We start from the raw sequence: 21,576 nt of genomic DNA on the forward strand, positions 1-21,576 counted from the left end.
CCTAAACAGACCCGCTCCTTCTACCTGAGGAGAGGAGATGGAAGAGTGGGGAGGACTTTGTCATCTTGGACACCAGCTCAGCTACAGCAGGATGGGGTACCGGTCAGAGTCATGAGACACCCCCTTTTCCAGGCCCTAGCTCATAGACATTTCTAGACACACTCTGAGCCAGAAGGGAACACACTGCCTTGAAGGGAAGGACCCAGTCATGGAAGGATTCATCACCTGTTAACTGAAGAGCCCTTGGGCCCTGAATAAGCAGCAGCAATATCCAGGTAGTACATCATAGGCCTTGAGTGAAACTCTGATATTGCCGGCTTCAAATACCAACTCAGCCAGAGGTGGGTAGAGCACCAAGGGTGAGTCCCAGGCCAGGCAGCATGCACTACAAGCTGACTGAAGAGCCCTTGGGCCTTAGGAGAACATCAGTGGGAGCCTGGCAGAACTCCCTGTGGGCTGGTGGTGGCGGTGGCCACAGGGTATGGCTCCTCTGCTTCTGGAAAGGGGAGGAAAGAACTGTGTCTTATGGTTTGAATGCCACCTCAGCCACAATACAATAGAATACCAGGTAGACTTCTAAGATTTTTGACTCTACTCCCTGGCTCCCAAATGGCACTTCTGGACCTGCTGAGGCCTGGGGGAAGAACACAGGGAAGAACACAGGCCTGGCTGGCTTTGCCACCTGCTGATTGTAGTGCCCCAGGGCCTTGAGTGAACACAGACAGTAGCCAGGGAGTAGTTAAGCAGGCCTTGGACAAGACCCAGCGCTGTGCTGGCTTAAGGTCTGACCCAGCACAGCCCTAGTGGTGGTGGCCACAAGGGTACTTGTGTGACTACATCCTCAGCTCCAGGTGGCTCAGAATGAGAGGGAGAGACTCTCTTTGTTTAGCAGAAAGTAAGGGAAGAGAACAAGAGCTTCTGCCTAGTAACCCAGAGAATTCTCCCTGATCTTGTTCAAGACCATCAAGGCAGTACCTCTTACCACAGCATTACTGGGCTTTGGGTGCCCCCTAAAGCAGATACAACTTAGATCATAACACCCAAGTCCTTTTAAATTATCTGGAGAGGCTTCTCAGGAAGGAAAGGTACAAACAAGCCCAAACTGCAAAGACTACAATAAATATCTAACTCTTTAATGCCCAGACATGGTATCAAGACCATCCAGGAAAACAGGACATCACAAAATGAACTAAATAAGGCAGCAAGGAACAATACTGGAGAAACAGATGTGTGACCTTTCAGACAGAGAATTCAAGATAGGTCTATTGAGTAAACTCAAAGAAATTCAAAATAACACCAAGAAGGAATTCAGAATTCTACCAGATAAATTTAACAAAGAGATTGAAAAAAATTTCTAAAAATCAAGCAGAAATTCTGAAGCTGAAAAATGTAACTGGCATGCTAAAGAATGCATGAGAGTCCTTTAACAGCAGAAGGGATCAAACAGAAGGATTAGTGAGATTGAAGACAGGCTATTTGAAAATACACAGTCAGGGCTGGGCATGGTAGCTCACGCCTGTAATCCCATCACTTTGGGAGGCCAAGTGGGCGGATCATGAGGTCAGGAGTTCCAGACCAGCCTGGCCAACATGGTGAAACCCCATCTCTACTAAAAATACAAAAATTAGAAGGGCGTGGTGGCGTGCGCCTGTAATCCCAGCTACTCAAGAGGCTGAGGTAGGATAATCACTTGAACCTGGGAGGCAGAGGTTGCAGTGAGCCAAGATTATGCCACCGCACTCCAGCCTGGGCAACAAAGCGAGACTCCATCTCAAAAAAAAAAAAAAAGACTCCCTCAAGGCATTGAATGATCCAACTTTCTTTCTTTCTTTCTTTTTTTTTTTGAGATGGAGTCTCACTCTGTCACCCACGCTGGAGTATTGTGGCGCAATCTTGGCTCACTGCAACCTCCACCTCACAGGTTCAAATGATTCCCCAGCTTCAGCCTCCCAATTAGCTAAGATTACAGGCACGCACCATCATGCCCGGCTAATATTTTTTTTTATTTTTAGTAGAGACAGGGTTTCACCATGTTGGCCAGGCTGGTCTTGAACTCCTGAATTCAAGTGATTCACACCCACTTCAGCCTCCCAAAGTGCTGGGATTACAGGTGTGAGCCATCGCACCTGGCCAAATAATCCAACTTTCTTTTTTTTCTGTTTATTTTTTTGAGATGGAGATTTGCTCTTGTTGCCAAGGCTGGAGTGCAATAGTCTGGCCTTGGCTCACTGCAACCTCCGCCTCCCAGGTTCAAATGATTCTCCTGCCTCAGCCTCCCAAGTAACTGGAATTACAGAGGCCTGCCACCACGCCCGGCTAATTTTTATGTATTTTGTATAGACGGGGTTTCACGATGTTGGCCAGGCTGGTCTCGAACTCCTGACCTCAGGTGATCCACCCACCTTGGCCTCCCAAAGTGCTGGGATTACAGGTGTGAGCCACCACGCCCGGCCAAATAATTCAACTTTCAATTAATAAAGAAAGGATTAGGGCAGTTACTCTGCCCTAAAGAAAAGGACAGTTGCTCTGGTGACTCACACCTATAATTCCAGCACTTTGGGAGGCCGAGGTGGGAAGATCACTTGTGCCCAAGAGTTTGAGACCAGCCTGGGCAGCATAGTAAGACCCTGCCTCTACATTAAAAAAAAAAAAAAAAAGGCAGAAAGAAAAGGATGTAGGCCGGGTGCAGTGGCTCACAGCTGTAATCCCAGCATTTTGGGAGGCCGACGCAGGTGGATAACGTGAGGTCTGGAGTTCGAAACCAGCCTGGCCAACGTGGTGAAACCCTGTCTCTACTAAAAATACAAAAATTAGCCAGGTCTGGTGGCGGGTGCCTGTAATCCCAGCTACTTGGGAGGGTGACTCACAAGAATCACTTGAACCCGGGGGGTGGAGGTTGCAGTGAGCTGAGATCATGCCACTCCATTCCAACCTGGGTAACACAGCATGACTCCATTTCAATGAAAAAAAAAAAGAAAAAGACATTAATGAGCAATAAGAAATCATCTGAGGGTATATAACTCACTGTTAATAGCAAGTACACAAAAAGACACAGTATATTATAACACTGTAACTATGGTGTGTAAACTACTCTTATCTTTAGAAAGACTAAACAATGAGTTTAGTGAGGCAGTGCCTCATGCCTGTAATCCCAGCACTTTGGAAGGCCAAGGCAGGCAGATTACGAGGTCAGGAGATCAAGACCATCCTGGCTAACACAGTGAAACCTCATCTCAACTAAAAAATATAAAAAAAAAATTAGCCAGGCGTGGTGGCGGGCACCTGTAGTCCCAGCTACTCGGGAGGCTGAGGCAGAAGAATCACTTGAACCCAGGAGGCAGAGGTTGCAGTGAGCCAAAATTGCACCACTGTACTCGAGCCTAGGCAACAGAGCGAGACTCTCATTAAAAAAAAAAAAAAAAAGACTAAACAATGAGCCAATCAAAAATAATAACTGCTATAACTTTTCAAGACACTAATAGTACAATAAGATATAAATAGAAACAATAAAAAGTTAAAAAGCAGGGAGACAAAGTAAAGGTGTAGAGTTTTTATTAGTTTTCTTTTTGCTTGTTTGTTTATACAGTGTTAAATTATTATCAGCTTAAAATAATAGGGTATAGAAAAGTATTAGTGAGCCTCATGGTAACCTCCAATCAAAAAACATACAACAAGGCTGGGCGTGGTGGCTTATGCTTATAATCCCAGCACTTTGGGAGGCCGAGGCGGGCAGATCATGAGGTCAGGAGTTCAAGGCCAGCCTGACCAACATGGTGAAACCCTGTCTGTGCTAAAAATAAAAGAAAAAAAAATTGCTGGGCGTGGTGGTGTGCACCTGTAATTCCAGTTCTCAAGAGGCTGAGGCAGGAGAATCTCTTGAACCCAGGAGGTGGAGGATGCAGTGAGCCGAGATTGCGCCACTGCACTCTAGCCTGGGTGACAGAGCAATACTCCATCTCAAAAAAAAAAAAAAAAACAGCATATAACAGATACACAAAAAATAAAAAGCAAGAAACTGAATTGTATCACCAGAGAAAATCATCTTCATTAAAGGGAAGAAAGAAAGGGAAAAAAGAAGACCACAAAACAATCAGAAAACAAAATGGAGGGACTAAGTCCTTACTTATCAATAACATTGAATGTATCTAAGCATGGTGGGATATAACAAAAGCAGCTATAAGTTCCTATATCAAAACAGAAGAAAAACTTCAAATAACCTAAATATGCATCTTTTTTTTTTTTTGAGATGGAGTTTCGCTCTTGTTGCCCAAGTTGGACTGCAATGGCGTGATCTCGGCTCACTGCAACCTCCGCCTTCTGGGTTCAAGCGATTCTCCTGCCTCAATCTCCCAAGTAGCTGGGATTACAGGCATGCGCCACCACGCCCAGCTAATTTTTTTTTTTTTTGTATTTTTAGTAGAAACGGGATTTCACCATGTTAGCCAGGCTGGTCTCAAACTCCTGACCTCAGGTGATCCACCTGCCTCGGTCTCCCAAAGTGCTGGGATTATAGGCGTGAGCCACTGCGCCTGGCAAATAGGTGTCTTAAAGAACTAGAAAAGCAAGAGTAAACCAAACCCAAAATGGGGAGACTAAATAATAAAATCAGAGCAGAAATAAATGAAACTGAAATTAAGAAAACCATACAAAAGATCATGAAACGAAAAGTTGGTTTTTTGAAGTTAAATGAAATTGATAAACCTTTAGCCAGACTACGAAAAAAGGAGAGAAGACCCAAATAAATAAAATCAGAGATGAAAAAGAAGACATTACAACAAATACTGCAGAAATTCAAAGGATCGTTAGTGGCTACTACGAGCAACCATATGCCAATCAATTGGAAAACCTAGAGGAAATGGCCAAATTCCTAGACAGATTCAATCTTTTAAGATTGAACCATGAAGAAATAAAAAACTTGAAGAGAGCAATAACAAGTAATGAGATGGAAGCCATATTAAAAAGTGTCCCAGCAAAGAAAAGCCCGGGACCTGATGGCTTCACTGCTCAATTCTACCAAACATTTAAAGAATAATACCAATCCTATTCAAACTATTCCAAAAAATAGAGGAGGGAAGACTTCCAAACTCAATCCATGAGGACAGTGTTACCCTGATACCAAAACCAGACAAAGACATAGCAAAATAAATAAACAAACAAAAAACTACAGGCCAATATCTCTGATCAATATTGATGCAAAAATCCTCAACAAAATACTAGCACACCAAATTCAAAATATATTAAAAAGATCATTCATCATCAACAAGTGGGATTTATCCCTGAGACGTAAGGATGGTTCAACATACACAAATTAGTTAATGTGATAAACTCTTGACTAGAAAAGTTGTGAGAAACCACAATGTTTTCATGGCAGTCTACTTAAACACAGTTTTCTAGAAGCACTTACAGAAAAAATAAGCATCTTTTTAGTTTAAGTGCACTTATTATGTCCCGATATAATAGGATTGACTCCAACAGATGATGGTCTAACCCAATTATTCTATGAAATTCTAAAGCAATCTCTCCAAAAGGTTGGCAATTGTAGCCAGCAGGCCAAATCCAGCCTACTGCTTGTTTTCATGAATAAAGTTTACTGGAACACAGCCATGTCTATTCATTTATGTACTATCTATGGCTGTTTTAACTACAACAGGAGAGTTGAAAAGTTTCAACAGGGACCGATGGCCTACAAAGCCTAAAATATTTACTATCTGGCATCTTACAGAAATTGCTGACCCCTGCTCTAGACAAGCAATCCAAGAAGGAATCAAACCTGTTAGACTCACCTGAGGCGTTGTCTTTTTGTACTGGTCACCTCCATCTATCACATCCCTCATGATTCTTCCCTTAAGAAATTCATATTCTTCTGGACTCAGCTGAATAGACTCTATGGTTTTTCCACAGCCCAAACACTGGCCACTGTAATTATAATTGTTAAATAATAATATTTAAATATGTCAAATAATGTTCTGGGGAAAAAAATTTGTGAAATGAACAATGAGGAAATTAAAAGGTAATAATAAAGAACATTAAAACCTTTGTAATAATCACATACATCTAATTTTTTGTAAACCTGATAATATCACAAATTAGTGTGCCAGAAAAACCAAAAAAGTAGACTGGCCATTTGAATGACTTTTTTTTTTTTTTTTTTTTGAGACAAGGTCTCACTCTGTTGCCCAGGCTGGAGTGCAGTGTCACAATTATGGCTCACTGCATCCTCAAGCTCCCAGGATCAAGGGATCCTCCCGCCTCAGCCACCAAAGCAGCTAGGACAACAGGTACGTGCCACCCTACCCAGCTAATTTTTGTATTTCGGCACCTGACTAATTTTTGTATTTTTCTAGAGTTTTTTTTGTATTTTGTAATACAAATTTTGTATTTTTCTAGGGTTTCTCAACGTTGCGCAAGATGGTCTTGAACTCCTGGGCTTGAGCAATCTGCCAAGTCAGACTCCCAAAGTGTTGGGATTACAGGTACAGGCATGAGCCACCATGCCTGACTCAGGTGACTCTTTATTTTTTTGAGACAGAGTCTCGCTGTATCACCAGGATGGAGTGCAGTGGCACAATCTTGGCTCACTGCAACCTCTGTCTCCTGGGTTCAAGCAATTCTCCTGCCTCAGTCTCCCAAGTAGCTGGGACTACAGGCGCACACCACCACACCCAGCTAATTTTGGTATTTTTAGTAGACACTTGGTTTCAACATGTTGGCCAGGATGGTCTCAAATCTCCTGACCTCATGATCCACCTGCCTCGGCCTCCCAAAGTGCTGGGATTACAGGCATGAGCCACAGCACCCAGCTCGCATGACATTTTTAAAGTAATTCCTATTATGTGGAATATCATATTGGTGAGTTAAATAAATAAATAAATAAATAAATAAATAAATAAATCCTAAAACACAACTGGGTCTGGAAGCTCTAGGGAAAAACATCTCTAAGACATCATATAGGCTCACAATACGCACTGGAAAAACATTTTGGGTACTGCTACGTCTCTGTATGCAAAGTATGTTTTTTTCCTCAGATACTCTAATTACAAACTTGTAATTATCCTATCCTTAAGATGTTATTAAATATTTTTCAATCAATAGCAACAAAACCTACTAAACTGAAAACAAACAAGTTAAAAATAAACATTGGTCTTCACCTTTTTTGGACTGTGGTGAATTGTCCTTTCCATTGTTTTCCAGGAACACTATGAAGATTGCAAAACCAAATCATGAGGTTAGATTCCTACTGAAATGAAAGACATTCATGATATTTGGAAACTCTTATAAGCAAGAACTCCGAAAAGTTCAAGACACTTCTGTAGAACGGTATAATTTAAAAAGTGGCAGATATCCTGGATGAGGTTAAGAAGCTGCTGGTACCCTGCTCTGGATCTCCTTCTTCCCTATGGTTCTCCTCCCACCAACTAACTCTCATCTTCAAGTCTACAGAAAGCAGCTGACCTTAGTAGCATAACCTCTATACCAAACTCAACTCTTACCTTCTCCATAAAGCTGCCAGAAATTGCTCCTGCTCAGAGTAATTTACCTCTTACCCACCACTGTTATTTCACTGTGTGGTATTTTACTCCCAATTAAATTGAGAATGTCATAAAAGATTTTATAAAACACTTGCAATGCCTAGCCTACCTGGAAGCATTCAAAAGCTATGTATTGATGTATTTGTTCAATCAATGTATCCTCTCTTCCGTCCTCTTCCACATATTACCATCAGTTCTTCTGATTCTACTGCCTTCTCTCCTTCCTCAGTTCTTAATTCTCATCATCTCTCACCTAAACCTAAAATTGTATTCACGCAGATCTCCCTGTTTTCAATCTTAATCCCTCTCCTATCTACTCTTCTCACTTGGCAATTGCCTTTGTAAAACTCCATTCCAGCACTTTTTTTTCTTTTGAGACAAGGTCTTGCTCTGTCACCCAGGCTGGAGTGCATGGCACAATCACAGCTCCCTGCAGCCTTGATTCCCTAGATTCAAGTGATCCTCTTGCTTCAGTCTCCAAGTAGCTGGGACTACCGGCACACACCACCATGCCAGGGTAAATTTTGTATTATCTGTACAGACAGGGTTTCGCCATGTTGCCCAGGCTGGTCTCAAACTCCTGGCCTCAAGCTATCCTCCCACCTCAGTCTCTAAAAGTGCTCAGATTACAGGCATGAGCCACAGTACTTGGCCAAATTCAGCATTCTTGATCAGAGAATAAAATCCAAACTCCTTGGTATTCAAAAATTTTCACAGCCGGGCTCCTCCCTTGATATTCAATAAGATAATTAAGCATAATTACTACTTCAAAGCTCTGTAAACATGATATAGAGAAAAAAAAAAAAGAAAAACTACCTCAGGTGATCTGCCCGGCCTATTCTGTCTACTCGCTATAGTTCATCAGCTCGGATGATATGGCTTATTTATATTATCTGTCATCTATAATCTCACCATTGAAATGTAAGCTGAGGCTAGGTGCAGTGGCTTATGCCTGTAATCCCAGCTCTTTGGGAGGACCACCTGAGGTAGTTGAGACCAGCCTGACCAACATGGAGAAACTCCGTCTCTACTAAAAAGAAAATACAAAATTAGCTGGGCGTGGTGGCGCATGCCTGTAATCCCAGCTACCTGGGAGTGTGAGGCAGAATTGCCTGAACCCGGGAGGCGGAGGTTGCAGTGAGCTGAGATCGCGCCACTGCACTCCAGCCTGGCAACAACAGCAAAACTCCGTCTTCAAAAAAAAAAAAAAGACAGTGAGTAGACAGAATAAATATAAGCACATAATCACATTTTTAGAGGAACTTCTGAAAACACTAATATGGCCCGAGACAGTTCCAGTCAAATGCTATATTCTTTTCTTGCTATGAACACTGGCCATAAGTAGTATTAAGTACTCACATCATACTAGATGCCTAAGAAAACAAAATTAATGATCCTTCTAAAAGGAAAAAAAATATATAAAAATTAAAAGTGCCATATAATTTCACTTTTATGTGATGGGTAAAGATTAGCACAAATTATGTATGCTGCTACTTTTTTTAAAGAGAGAAAATTTTGTCCTAAAGAGAAAATAAACCTTACTAAGAGATGGAAAAAAGTATAATCAGAATAGAATGATTCTCAGCAACTAACAACAAAAAAGAGTGGCTACTTTGAGGTTTAAAGTTATTAAATTAAAAATAATTAGCCAGGTATGGTGGCACATGCCTGTAGTTTTACTCAGGAGACTGAAGCGAGAGGATCACTTGAGGCCAGGAGTTTGAGATTACAGGGAGCTATGAACACACCACTGCACTCCAGTCTGGGCAACAGAGCAAGACCCTGTCTCAAAAAAAAAAAATTAAAGAATAAAAACATACATATAAAAAAATCAAAATTACCTCTCAAACCATGTTTTTATACTGTGTGCAAATGATTCCCCTGGATACAGCTGATTATTTCTTAGATATGAAAGAATATCTAGTAGTTTATTTGAATAATTATCATCCTTTATGTCTTTTCCAAAATCAAAGAAAGCTTTTAAAGTTTCCAACATAGGAACAATATCATGACCTAGCAATTCCTGATACAAATTCCAAGCTGTGTTTACATCTTGATGAAGGAGAGCTCCCTGGATACAGTCATTATAGTTCTTTTTAGAAGGAGTCATAACTTTTTTGATGTCCTCTAACAGCAACAATGATTCTCTCCATCTGTCTGAATGGATCAATCCCCGGATGAGAAGACTGTAACCTCCAGGTTCTAAAGTCTTATATCTGGTCTTCATAATTTCAAAGACATCAATAACTTCAGATGTCTGCATATGAAAGACACAGAGATACAAATATCTGACCAGTAAATCATAACTTACTATACCATTATTTTTTGCTGCTACCCATGCCAGCAGAGATTTAGCCACATCTACAGAGCTATGACAGTTAGCCATCTGTGAAATGATCCATCTTTCAAAACTGGTCTTTCCTTTGAAATCTGCCTTAAGTTTATCCCACTCCTCTGAATTCAAAGGTTGTGTTGGGAGTTTAATAGTGTTCCTCACAGGTGGCAAGGCATGATCTTTACTTTCAGGATTCATCTGTGATCTCTTCTTAGCTGCTCCAGCTGAAAAAAAATGAGGAACAGAAGAAACTTGCTTATTACTGCCCTCCTCTTTCCTGAGATATCTGGCCTTGGCAATCAGATTCGTTGCTTTGGTATTCTGTGGAGACATTGTTTTAAGAGAAAACAACCTCTGTTGGTTCCTGATGCCACAGCTGTCTGAAAGAAAGAGAGAGACACAAGAGTGCCCTGGGCCTAGCCCAAGGTATGAGTTGCTCTTCCAAAGCTTAGGAAAGCTTCGAATACCAAACAAATAGAAAGTCATTATGCAGTGAGATCAGCACCAGATAGTGAGAAAAATGTTGGGAAAAAACCCTTTTCTATAGCAAAATTAAAGGGATTGGGGGTCGCGGTGGAGAGTCGAAGTGCAGCTTTTTAAAAGAAGATTTGTGTTTCTTCCTTACAGACAAATCAAAGTTCTGCTTTTGGGGTTACTTAATAGCAAGAAGGCAGGTGACTTTTCTCTATCAAACAACAATCCGGGGATGTCCAACGTCGAAAGCCGCAAACCAGGGGACAGAGCAGGAATCCTCTGGTGCCTCTTACATTGCAGTTCATGAACCTGAGGAAAAAGCACAAGAAGGAACGCCCAGTTTTACTCACGTGGATCACAGTTGTCCTGAAAAGGAACAGATTCCCACGGGAAGCTTGCTAGAAAGGCGGTATAAAGCCAAAACCGTATCCAGGAGCCTCCAACTCCAGCCCACCAGCAACAACGGCAAAAGTCAAAGTCTAGTGGCCCTCACCCTGCATAACTATCCAAAGACCGCAAAGCTCCTCCGATGGAGGGATGCGGAGTGAAGAGGTGAAAGGAAGAGAGATCCAGGAAGGGCGCTGCCTAGACTGTGTACCTATCGCTGACAAACGAAGTTCACTTCATTCAACAACTCAACGCGGCACTCAAGCTTAACGCAGCCATAAACGCGGCGGAAACTACAGTGCCCACTATGCACCGCGCCACCTCCGCCGACTGACAAGACTGATCCGGAGTTAGGCGTTCCGCCTGGCCTGGCGGCGAAGAAAAAAGGCAATTTGGAAGCATTTAGTGGCAAAAGGGGTAAGAGACGGCTGCTGAAGCGTCTCCTACATTCAGGGGACCTGGAGGGCTTACAGATATCCGCAATGAACAATGAAAAGAAATTGTGAAAGCGCTTCCCTCAAGCCGGAACTAATTAACTCCTGGGTCACGTGGTGCGTACGCGCCAAAGGCGCTCCATAAAGGAAAACGCGGGCTTATCCTGGCCTTTAAAATCTGGCTTGTTGAACCTGGGACGCCTCCTGAAGGAGAACCATTTTCCATCTCTTTCATAGCCTTTCCCCTAGTCAGCCTGGTAGCGGTATTCTCCGCGGCAGTGACAGTAATTGTTTCTGCCTTTTTAGCCTAGACTTCCGCCCTTGTTCAAGATGGTGGTTGAGCGGCCTTCCTAACCTTTACGGGGCCTGGCGGTGCTGACGCCTGAGTTGCTAGGGGTGGAGCAGGTAGGAAACAGCAAATGCAGAAGCTGCTGCGCGAGAGTCGGCCATGGACTGGAAAGAAGTTCTTCGTCGGCGCTTAGCGACGCCTAACACCCGTCCAAACAGTGAGTTTTGGGAGCGGCCGCCCGTTGGGATGGCCCGGCCCTAAACTCCTAGAGGTAGTGGGGAGGTGGGGAGGAGGAGCAAGGGGGAGCCGCACTTCACGCTTCTGTGAAACCTCCGGACAAAGGAGGCGGAGTGGAATGTGCTTTAGGGATCCCGATCGGGTTGACCCAAACTTTCCTGGGACAGAGTCTGGGGTAACGAAAAACTTAGCCTTAGTCACTGACTTCCATGGTCTTAATCTAAACTTGTGAAGAATAACTTAGAACCCCGGATCCAACAACGCCTCAACCCCACCAGGACCTGTAATTGTCCTACCTCCTTTTTACTGTCACGCTTTTTGCTTCCCTCCTAATCCATTTTATATTTCATAATCCATTTTTCCTTTTATTTTTCTCCTTCACATTGCTTATTAACTAACCTCGTTAAATCTAGCTTTCCTATTCCACACCCGCACTAAGGGCTGTTGAAAGTGGCTGGAGAAAAAGAGAACCTTGGTGAGTTGTCTTTTTTTTTTTTTTTTTGCGACGGAGTCTCTTGCTCTGTCGCCCAGGCTGGCTGGAATGCAGTGGCAGCATCTCAGCTCACTGCAGCCTCAGCTTCCCGGGTTCAAGCGATTCTTCTTCCTCAGCCTCTGGAGTAGCTGGAACTACAAGCGCGCGCCTCCACGGCGGGTTAATTTCTAGTAGAGACGGGGTTTCACCATATTGGTCAGGCTGGTTTCAAACTCCTGACCTCGTGATCCACCCACCTCGGCCTCCCAAAGTGCTGGAATTACAGTCGTGAGCTGCCGCGCCCCGCCGAGTTATCTCACTTTTAGTACCTGTCCACTAATCTAAAGTAGGTGTTTCGGTCATGTCTACCGTGTTTTCCTGGACGTTTATTCTCCTACATTCCATTTTCATCTCCCAAACTGCCAATCTGTGTTTCCCTAGATACACTTTGTTTTTTTTTTTTTTTGTTGTTGTTGTTTTTTTACACAGGCTCTCCCTCTGTTGCGCAGGCTAGAGTGCACGGCACAGTGACGGTGACGTCTCGCTGCAACCTCGATTTCCTGGGCTCAAAAGGATCCTCCACCTCAGCCTCCTAAGCAGCTGGAAGTACAGGCACACGCCACCACATCCGCTAATTTTTTATTTTTAGTAGCGATGAGGTCTTGGCTATGTTGCCAGGGCTGGTTTGGAATTCCTGGCCTCAGGCAGTCGTCCTACCTCCACCTCCCAAAGTGTTGCTATTACAGACGTGAGCGCCCAGGCAACACTCTTTTACAGTCCATTCTTCTCATCTCCTACACCTGCAGTCTGTCCTACGCACTTCTTACTTTAAGCTGATGAACTTGTTTTTTTAATATGTATCTCATTAAGAAAGGAGAATCAGGCCGGGCGTGGTGGCTCAAGCCTGTAATCCCAGCACTTTGGGAGGCCGAGATGGGCGGATCACGAGGTCAGGAGATCGAGACCATCCTGACTAACACGGTGAAACCCCGTCTCTACTAAAAATACAAAAAAAATTAGCCGGGTGAGGTGGCCGGCGCCTGTGGTCCCAGCTACTCGGGAGGCTGAGGCAGGAGAATGGCGTGAACCCGGGAGGCGGAGGTTGCAGTGAGCTGAGATCCGGCCACTGCACTCCAGCCTGGGCGACAGAGCGAGACTCCGTCTCAAAAAAAAAAAGGAGAATCAGTTGGCTGGGCGCGGTGGCTCAGGCCTGTAATCCCAGCACTTTGGGAGGCTGAGGCGGGCGGATCACGGGGTCAGCAGATCAAGACCATCCTGGCTAACACGGTGAAACCCCGTCTCTACTAGAAATACAAAAAAAGTTAGCCGGTCGTGGTGGCGGGCGCCTATAGTCCCAGCTATTCCACAGGTTGAGGCAGGAGAATCGCTTGAACCTGAGAGGCAGAGCTTGCAGTGAGCCTAGATTGCACCACTGCACTCCAGCCAGGGCGACTAAGCGAGACTCAGTCTCAAAAAAAGCAGTCAAAGGAGAACCTCACCTGTCCCCCTTAACATTTCTTTCAGCCCCACAACCCCACAGATGCCCATACACTCTGGCTTCACTGTTAAAATGATGAACTGTCCATGCTCCTATTTAAGAGTCCCTCCACTCCACCACTAGATTGCATTCTTTTTCCTGTATTCACTGACTTCTTTCCAGCCTCATCCTTTCTTTCATACATCGTCAGATTTTCCTTCTGCTGGATCATTTTCACCAGCACAAGTGTGCTGTTAATATCACCCATCTTTTTAAAAGGTGGGTGGGTGGGGGGAGTGTTGTTGGGAGGCCGGGTGGCTAACTCTCAGCACTTTGGAGGGCCAAGATGGGAAAATCGCTTGAGGCCAGGAGTTTGAGACTGGCCTGGGCAACATCGTGAAACACCGTTTCTACAAAAATAGAAAGTAAAAAAATTAGCCCTGGTGGTTGTGCACCACTGTAGTCCTAGCTACTCTAGAGGCTGAGGATGGAGGGTTTGTTTCAATCTAGGAGTTTGGGGCTGCAGTGAGCTATGATCATGACACTATACTGCAGCCTGGGTGACAAGAGTCAGACCCTGTCTTAAAAAAAAAAAAAAGTCATTTGGGCCGGGCGCTGTGGCTCACGCCTGTAATTCCAACACTTTGGGAGGCCGAGGTAGGCGGATCACTTGAGGTCAGGAGTTCAAGACCAGCTTGGCCACCATGGTGAAACCCTGTCTCTATTAAAAATACAAAAAGTAGCCGAGCACAGTGGTGCGCACCTGTAATCCCAGCTACTTGGCAGACTGAAGCAGGAGAATCGCTTGAACCCGGGAAGCAAAGGTTGCGGTAAACTGAGATTATGCCACTGCACTCCAGCCTGGGCGACAGAATGAGACTCCGTCTCAAAAAAAAAAAAAAAAAAAAAAATCATTTAATCCCACATCCCTCTCCAGCTTCTGCTGCATTTCTCTGCACTCTTTGTAGGAAAACTTCTCAAAGAAGTTACCTGTACTTGGCTGGGCACAGTGGCTTACGCCTGTAATGCCAGCACTTTGGGAGGCTGAAGTGGGTGGATCATCTGAGGTCAGGAGATCGAGACCAGCCTGGCCAATGTGGTGAAACGCTGTCTCTACTAAAAATTCAAAATTTAGCCAGGTGTTGTGGCAAGTGTCTGTAATCCCAGTTACTCAGGAGGCTTAAGCAGGAGAATCACTTGAACCCAGGAGGTGGAGGTTGCAGTGAGCCAAGATCACGCCACTGCCTTCCAGCCTAGGTAACAGAGTGAGACTCGGTCTCAAAAACAAAAAGAAGGTACCTGTACTTTATGTGCTTTTTTGACCCCTTAACTCTTGAACACGTTACATTCTTTTAGCAGATATTTATTCCATGCCTGTTTTGTGCCAAGTACCATTGTAGCTTAGAACACACAAAAATCCCTGTCTTTATAGAACTTATACTTTGGTGTGGAGAGAAATAAATAATAAACAAATTATATAGGTTGTACAGCACCTGCTTAAGTCTGGTTCCTTCATCAGTGTACTAGATCCTATCCTTTGTAGTAGATTCCATTTTTGCCTGCTGCAGGATGTACTCTTGCAGTTATCCCTTCTCCTGCATCATCAGTTTTTCTTTAATCATTCCCATCAGCATATAAACATGCTGGTATTTCTTCCATCTTCAACTTTCTTGACTTAATTTCCACCTCTAGCCATTCCTCATTTTTCTGTTCCCCTTACAGCAATATTTGTTAAAACAGTTGTTAGTTAAATCTGTACTCGTCTCAAATTCCTGCTTGTCAAGAATCATCATTGACCGCCATATTGTTAACTTCAGTGGTCAGTTGTCAGTCTTGATTTTACTTGAAAAATTTAGCAGTTTTCTCCAACAGCACTGAGCCATAATAAAGAAATTAACTTATAGGTTTGGTCTAAAGTTAAAAATTAACATAATAGGCCAGGCACAGTGGCTCATGCCTGTAATCCCAGCACTTTGGGAGGCTGAGGCAGGCAGATCACCTGAGGTCAGGAGATCGAGACCAGCCTGACCAACATGGAGAAACCCCATCTCTACTAAAAACACAAAATTAGCCAGGCGTAGTGGCACATGCCTGTAATCTCAGCTACTCAGGAGGCTGAGGCAGGAGAATCACTTGAACCTGGGAGGCGGAGGTTGCAGTGGGCCAAGATTGTGCCATTGCACTCCAGCCTGGGCAACAAGAGCGAAGCTCCATCTCCAAAAAAAAAAAAAATTAATTAACAGATGCAGCAGAAATACAGTCATAAAAGGAATTCAAGGAAACAATTACAGGCTTGTTGGGAAGGAAATGAGACCAGAAAGAGTAAAATAACTTTTGAGAAAACAGATCACAGAATTCAAGAGCTCAGTGAGGCTGAAGTGGAAATGCTATGGCAGTGAGGTTTTGAATTACCAGAAAGGATGATCTGAGAGTATATTTGAGCTTAAGATTTCAGAAAAGGTACAAGTAAAATCTGTGATCTTGCTGTAGAACCAAGTGGCAGAATGAACTGGAGGTGAAAGTCTTTAGAGTTGCAGGACCCATGGTCACCCACATAAATGTTTATTTGTCCTAAATGATTGCAGGACCTTGTGAAGAACACTGTATACCGGTCACTGTAGTCCACAAATAAGTGGGGAGGAATTGGCTGAATGAGACAGCCACATGCCAATAGCAGGCAAGTTGCAGGGTAATAGAGCCCTGAGTTTTGAGCTTCAGATAGAGGATTTTTTTTGTTTGTTTTCTCTACATTAGGTAGAGAAACAGTGATTGTGAAGCTGAAACTCCATGAGGTCAGGGACTGGCGCTGTCTTGCTCACCCCTCATTCCGTGTCTACTACAGTGCTCTCTGCGCATAGTAGGTGCTCGGTAAATTCTTTTCATTGAATGAATTAGGAGCACTCTACAGAGTCCTATAGGAGAGGTAATGACTTGAGGAAGAGACTAGCTTTAGCAATAAACAGAAGTAGAAGGAGCATGCTGAGAAATGGTTGAAGATGTAGAGGAGGCTGCTTCAGTAGAAGATAGTGATTCTTGGTATTTCAGAAAAGTTAATATGCTCAGTGTCTAAGCACAATTGTGAAGGCCTTTTTGGCACTGCAACTATTTTAATTAAATTATTAATATATAGGATGACCTGAGTAAAAGTACTGCTTGATTTTAAAAGTGCTCCCTTTAATCTGTTTTGTTACCAGAAAAAAAAAGTGAACAAGAATTAAAAGATGAAGAAATGGATTTATTTACAAAATATTACTCCGAATGGAAAGGAGGTAGAAAAAACACAAATGAATTCTATAAGACCATTCCCCGGTTTTATTATAGGGTAAGTAGTGTCTAATCAAATCTCCTGCAGAGTTTAAAAATGAAATACAATTTTTGGCAAGGCAAGGTGGCTCATACCTATAATCCCAACACTTTGGGAGGCTGAGGTGGGAGGATCGCTTGAGTCTGGGAATTTGAGACCAGCCAGAGCAACACAGCAAGACCCCATCTCTAAAAAAAAAAATTTTTTTTTAAATACCTGGACATGGTGATGCATGCCTGTAGTCCTAGCTTCTCAGGAGGCTGAAGCAGGAGGATCACTTGAGCCCGGGAGGTCGAGGCAGCAGTGAGCCGTGATTGTGTCACTGCACTCCAGCCTGGGCAACAGAGTTAGATCCTGTCCCCCCACCCCCAGAAAAAAGTAATTTTAAAAATAGGACCAGAATTTTATGTTTTAAAAATAGAGGATTATATTTTAAATTTTGTATTTTTATTATTTTATTGTAATTGATCTTATCACTATTATAAAACATTTTGAGCCCAATAAAACCCCAAGTTTAGATTTAAGTGGGTATGTAAACACAAAGTTGTTAAACTGTCGGCTTTTTCTAATTTTTATTATAGATATTAGTAGTAAGTATTCTGTTGGATTGTGTTATCAGGTATACAACACTTTGTTACAAAGTTTTAAAATTTTGCTCAAGGCTAAACCAAAAAATCGGTTGAAAATGGAAAACTTAAAGAATTTCACTTGAGGCCAGGCATGGTGGCTCATGCCTGTAATCCCAGCACTTTGGGAGGCCAAAGTGGGTGGATCACAAGGTCAGGAGTTCGAGACCAGCCTGACCAATATAGTGAAACCCAGTCTCTACTGAAAATACAAAAATTAGCCAGGAGTGGTGGTGTCCACCTGTGATCCCAACTACTCAGCAGGCTGAGGCAGGAGAATCTCTTGAACCTGAGAGGTGGAGCTTGCAGTGAGCTGAGATCACGCCACTGCACTCCAGCCTGGGTGACAGAGCAAGACTCCATTTCAAACAAACAAACAAAAAGGAATTTCACTTAACTATTTCTTTCCTTGTGCCAAAACTCTGAAAATGGCTGAAGGGACATGCAGACAAAATAGACCTTAAGAAAAGCTATTTACGATAGGGTCACTGCACTCCAGCCTGGGTGATAGAGCAAAGACCCTGTCTCAAAAAAAAAAAAAAATGTTGGCCAGGAGCAGTGACTCACACCTATAATCCTGTCACTTTGGGAGGCCATCAAATCAGGAGGATCAGTTGAGGCCAGGAGTTTGAGAACCAGTCTGGGCAACTTGGTGAGATCTCGTCTTTCCGAAAAAACTTAGCCAGGTATGATGGTGCACACCTGTAGTCCCCACTACTCAGGAGGCTGAGGTGGAAGGATCACTTGAGCTCAGGAGGTTGAGGCTGCAGTGAGTTGCGATCATGCCACTACATTCCAGCCTGGGTGGCAGAGCAAGAGCCTATCTCAAAAAAAAAGAAAAAAGAAAAAAAGCTGTTTACAACCTGGGTATGGTAGGGCATTCACCTGTAGTCCCAGCTACTCTGAGAGGGTGAGGAAGGGAGAATCTCTTAAGTTTAGGAGTTTGAGGCTGGCCTGGGCAACATAGTGAGACCACCCCACACCCCATCTTTTTTTTTTTTTTTTTTTTTTTTGAGACGGAGTCTCACTGTTGCCCAGGCTGGAGTGCAATGGCCCAATCTCAGCTCACTGCAACCTCTGCCTCCCAGGTTCAAGCGATTCTCCTGCCTCAGCCCTCCCAAGTAGCTCGGATTACAGGTGCGTGCCACCACACCCAGCTAGTTTTGTATTTTTAGTAGAGACGGGGTTTTGCCACGTTGGCCAGGCTGGTCTGGAACTCCTGATCTCAGGCGATCTACCTGCCTCGGCCTCCCAAAGTGCTAGGATTACAGGCATGAGCCACTGTGCCAGGCCCACCCCATCTTTTTTTAAAATTTTATTTATTTATTTATTTTTTTAAAAAAGAAAGCTATTTATACCTGAAAGTGAGGTCTACCAAAAAATATCTATTTAGTATTAAGGAAAATGTAACCACTATACAAGTTAACTGGAATCTTAGCTGGATGTCCCTTGAACCTGTTACCGTCTAACTCTATTAATTATAACATTATTTGCAAATATAGTAAACATTTATTTAAGTGGTGTTCTTATAGGTTAAGGTATTTATATAAGTGAGTTATCTGGATACTGAACTATTTCTTCAAGTGCAAATTTTTTTCACTGAATATTTTTTGTTGGAAACCTTCCAACATACTATATACTTCTCAACCTTTTAAGAATCATATGCCAGTAACGCTAGCCTATATTTATCGTAGAAAAGGAAAAAAATATGGCTAAACAAGTTGATCTCTTCCCATAACAACATCACCCAACAATGTAAACAGAACATTTTATATGAATCCTTCTACATATTTTTGTGGGTATCAGTGTATTTTTTTAAATGGGATTACATCATACATACCTTTACTGCTTTTTGCATTTCACACTTTTCTTAAACAGGGGCAGCTAGATAACTGAATATTTTTGATAACCTAGGGGAGAGAGAAGGGAATTGACATTTATTGAGTGTCTAAGCACTGCAGAGTGAAGGGGTGGCCTGCCCCTCCACACCTGTGGGCGTTTCCATCGTCAGGTGGAACGAGAGACTTAAGAAAAGAAAGACACAGAGACGAAGTATAGAGAAAGGAAAATGGGCCCAGGGAACCGGCGCTCAGCATACAGAGGACCCATGCCGCCCCGCCTCTGAGTTCCCTCAGTATTTTTTGATCATTATCTTCACCATCTCGGAGAGGGGAAGTGGCAGGACCATAGGGTCATAGTAGGAAGAAGGTCAGCAAGGAGACATATGAATAAAGATCTCTGTGTCATGAATAAGTTTAAGGAAAAGTGCCGTGCTTTGATGTGCATATGCAAACATCTCCATAAACATTTTCAGGGCATTAAGAGTAGCATTGCCACTAGCACGTTACCTCCAGCCCTAAGGTTGTTTTCTCCTACCTCAGTGAATAGAACATACAATCAGGTTTTACACCGAGACATTCCATTGCTGCGAGACTGGCAGGAGACAGATGCCTTTCTCTATCTCAACTGCCAAGAGGCCTTCCTCCCTCTTTTACTAATCCTCCTCAGCACAGACCCTTCAGGTCTTTCCCTTTCCACAAGGCCATATTTCAGACTATCACATGGGGAGAAACCTTGGACAATACATAGCTTTCCTAGGCATAGGTCCCTGCGGCTTTCTGCAGTGTTTATGTCCCCGAGATTAGAGAATGGTGATGACTTTTAACAAGTATACTGCCTTTAGGCACTTAACAAAGCACATCCTGCATAACCCCAAATCCATTAAATTTTGAGTAGACACAGCACATGTCTGCAAGGACAGGGTTGGGGGTAGGATTACAGATTAACAGTATCTCAAGGCAGAAGAATTTTTCTTAGTACAGAACAAAATGGAGTCTCTTATGTCTACTTCTTTCTACATAGACACAGTAACAGTCTGATCTCTCTTTCTTTTTCCCACACAGAGCCCTTTGTATTATCTCATTTAACCTGGATTCTTAAATAATATCTTACTTGAACACAAGTTCTTGGGTTCTCAATGCAAAAGGGAGAGAGAGCACCTGACTCTGAAAAGAGCTGGTAGGGCTTTTTTTTTTTTAATCAGGGATTGATATTAGGGTGGGGTATGCAGGCTGGGCTGGGCAAAGCAGATCAGGTAGGGTATGCAGGTCTGCATTATCTGGTTGCTATGGTTATCTTGAGCAGTGGGCCACCTGGTCTGGCTAGGGGCAACATGGCTGTAAATCAGTTGTTCAGCGTTCCTTCCCTAGATAGGACACCCACTCCACAATTCTGGTTATCTCCTAAGGCTAGTTACTGGAATTCTTTTGAGTAAAAGGCATGGTTCAGACATTGTGGTGTCAGTGAGATGATGGCGTGGGTTTTGTGATCAGTGGAAATGCATGAAAGAGTGCCGTAGTGGGAGTGAGCTGACCCAAGCCCCCTTTCCTACTGTGTGTCATTCCTAACAGCTCTTAGATAGGAATGATGTGATCCCATTCCTGAGGCTAGGACTGAACTTTCTTGTACTTCCAGGACCAAACCTTCGCCTTCTTTTTCTGGTTCCTGAGGGAATCTCCTTTTTTTCCTGTCTTCATGTCACTTCTCTCTTGGGCCACCTCTAGATCTTAGATGGTTTCCTGTCTGCAGCTATGGATTTGTAAAAAAGTTCTTTCCCTTCTTTCTTCTTCCTTTCTGTGGTCCCCACTGCTTCAGAGAAAACACCTATTATCTTGAGTCACCAGTTCTTTCCTTCGCTGATTAGCTGGTTAACTAGTCACTAGAACACAATCTTAGTCAGCCCCAACTGCAGCCCCATCCCCACCTCCTAATGTTTCTTCTGTTGACGAAGAGTCGAACTCTGTAAAATATTTGAAGAGATTTATTCTGAGCCAAATATGAGTGACCATGGCCTGTGACATAGCCTTCAAGAGATCCTGAGAACATGTGCCAAAGGTGGTTTGGGTGCAGTTTGGTTTCACACGTTTTAGGGAGGCATGAGACATCAATCAAATACATTTGAGAAATACATTGGTTTGGTCCAGAAAGGTGGGACAATTTGAAGCGGGACTTG

General features: G+C 43.4%; 2 protein-coding genes across 9 annotated transcripts in view; one reads left to right on the plus strand and one right to left on the minus strand.

The window, feature by feature from the left end:
* Nucleotides 1-11,246, minus strand: part of PRORP (protein only RNase P catalytic subunit) — a 146,636-nt gene extending 135,390 nt beyond the window's left edge. Inside the window, exons 1-4 of one of the 6 annotated variants that reach the window (XM_023189617.2) lie at nt 10,937-11,244; nt 9,371-10,647; nt 7,149-7,196; nt 5,784-5,916 (exon numbers count right to left, since the gene is read on the minus strand). In XM_023189617.2, coding sequence (XP_023045385.1) covers nt 5,784-5,916; nt 7,149-7,196; nt 9,371-10,350 — 1,161 coding nt within the window. In that variant the 5' untranslated portion in view covers nt 10,351-10,647; nt 10,937-11,244. Of the gene's footprint in view, nt 1-5,783; nt 5,917-7,148; nt 7,197-9,370; nt 10,648-10,688 lie in introns of all 6 variants that reach the window. The other 5 variants (XM_023189620.3, XM_023189618.3, XM_023189619.3 and 2 more) reach the window with 5 other exon arrangements.
* The window catches only part of PPP2R3C (protein phosphatase 2 regulatory subunit B''gamma), a 35,351-nt gene continuing 24,795 nt past the window's right edge, over nt 11,021-21,576 (plus strand). The window contains exons 1-2 of one of the 3 annotated variants that reach the window (XM_026455344.2): nt 11,021-11,665; nt 16,829-16,956. In XM_026455344.2, coding sequence (XP_026311129.1) covers nt 11,608-11,665; nt 16,829-16,956 — 186 coding nt within the window. In that variant the 5' untranslated portion in view covers nt 11,021-11,607. Of the gene's footprint in view, nt 11,666-16,828; nt 16,957-21,576 lie in introns of those variants that run through there. The other 2 variants (XM_026455345.2, XM_026455346.1) reach the window with 2 other exon arrangements.

This window comes from Piliocolobus tephrosceles, chromosome 6 (genome assembly GCF_002776525.5).
Source record: "Piliocolobus tephrosceles isolate RC106 chromosome 6, ASM277652v3, whole genome shotgun sequence".
Taxonomy (NCBI): domain Eukaryota; kingdom Metazoa; phylum Chordata; class Mammalia; order Primates; family Cercopithecidae; genus Piliocolobus; species Piliocolobus tephrosceles.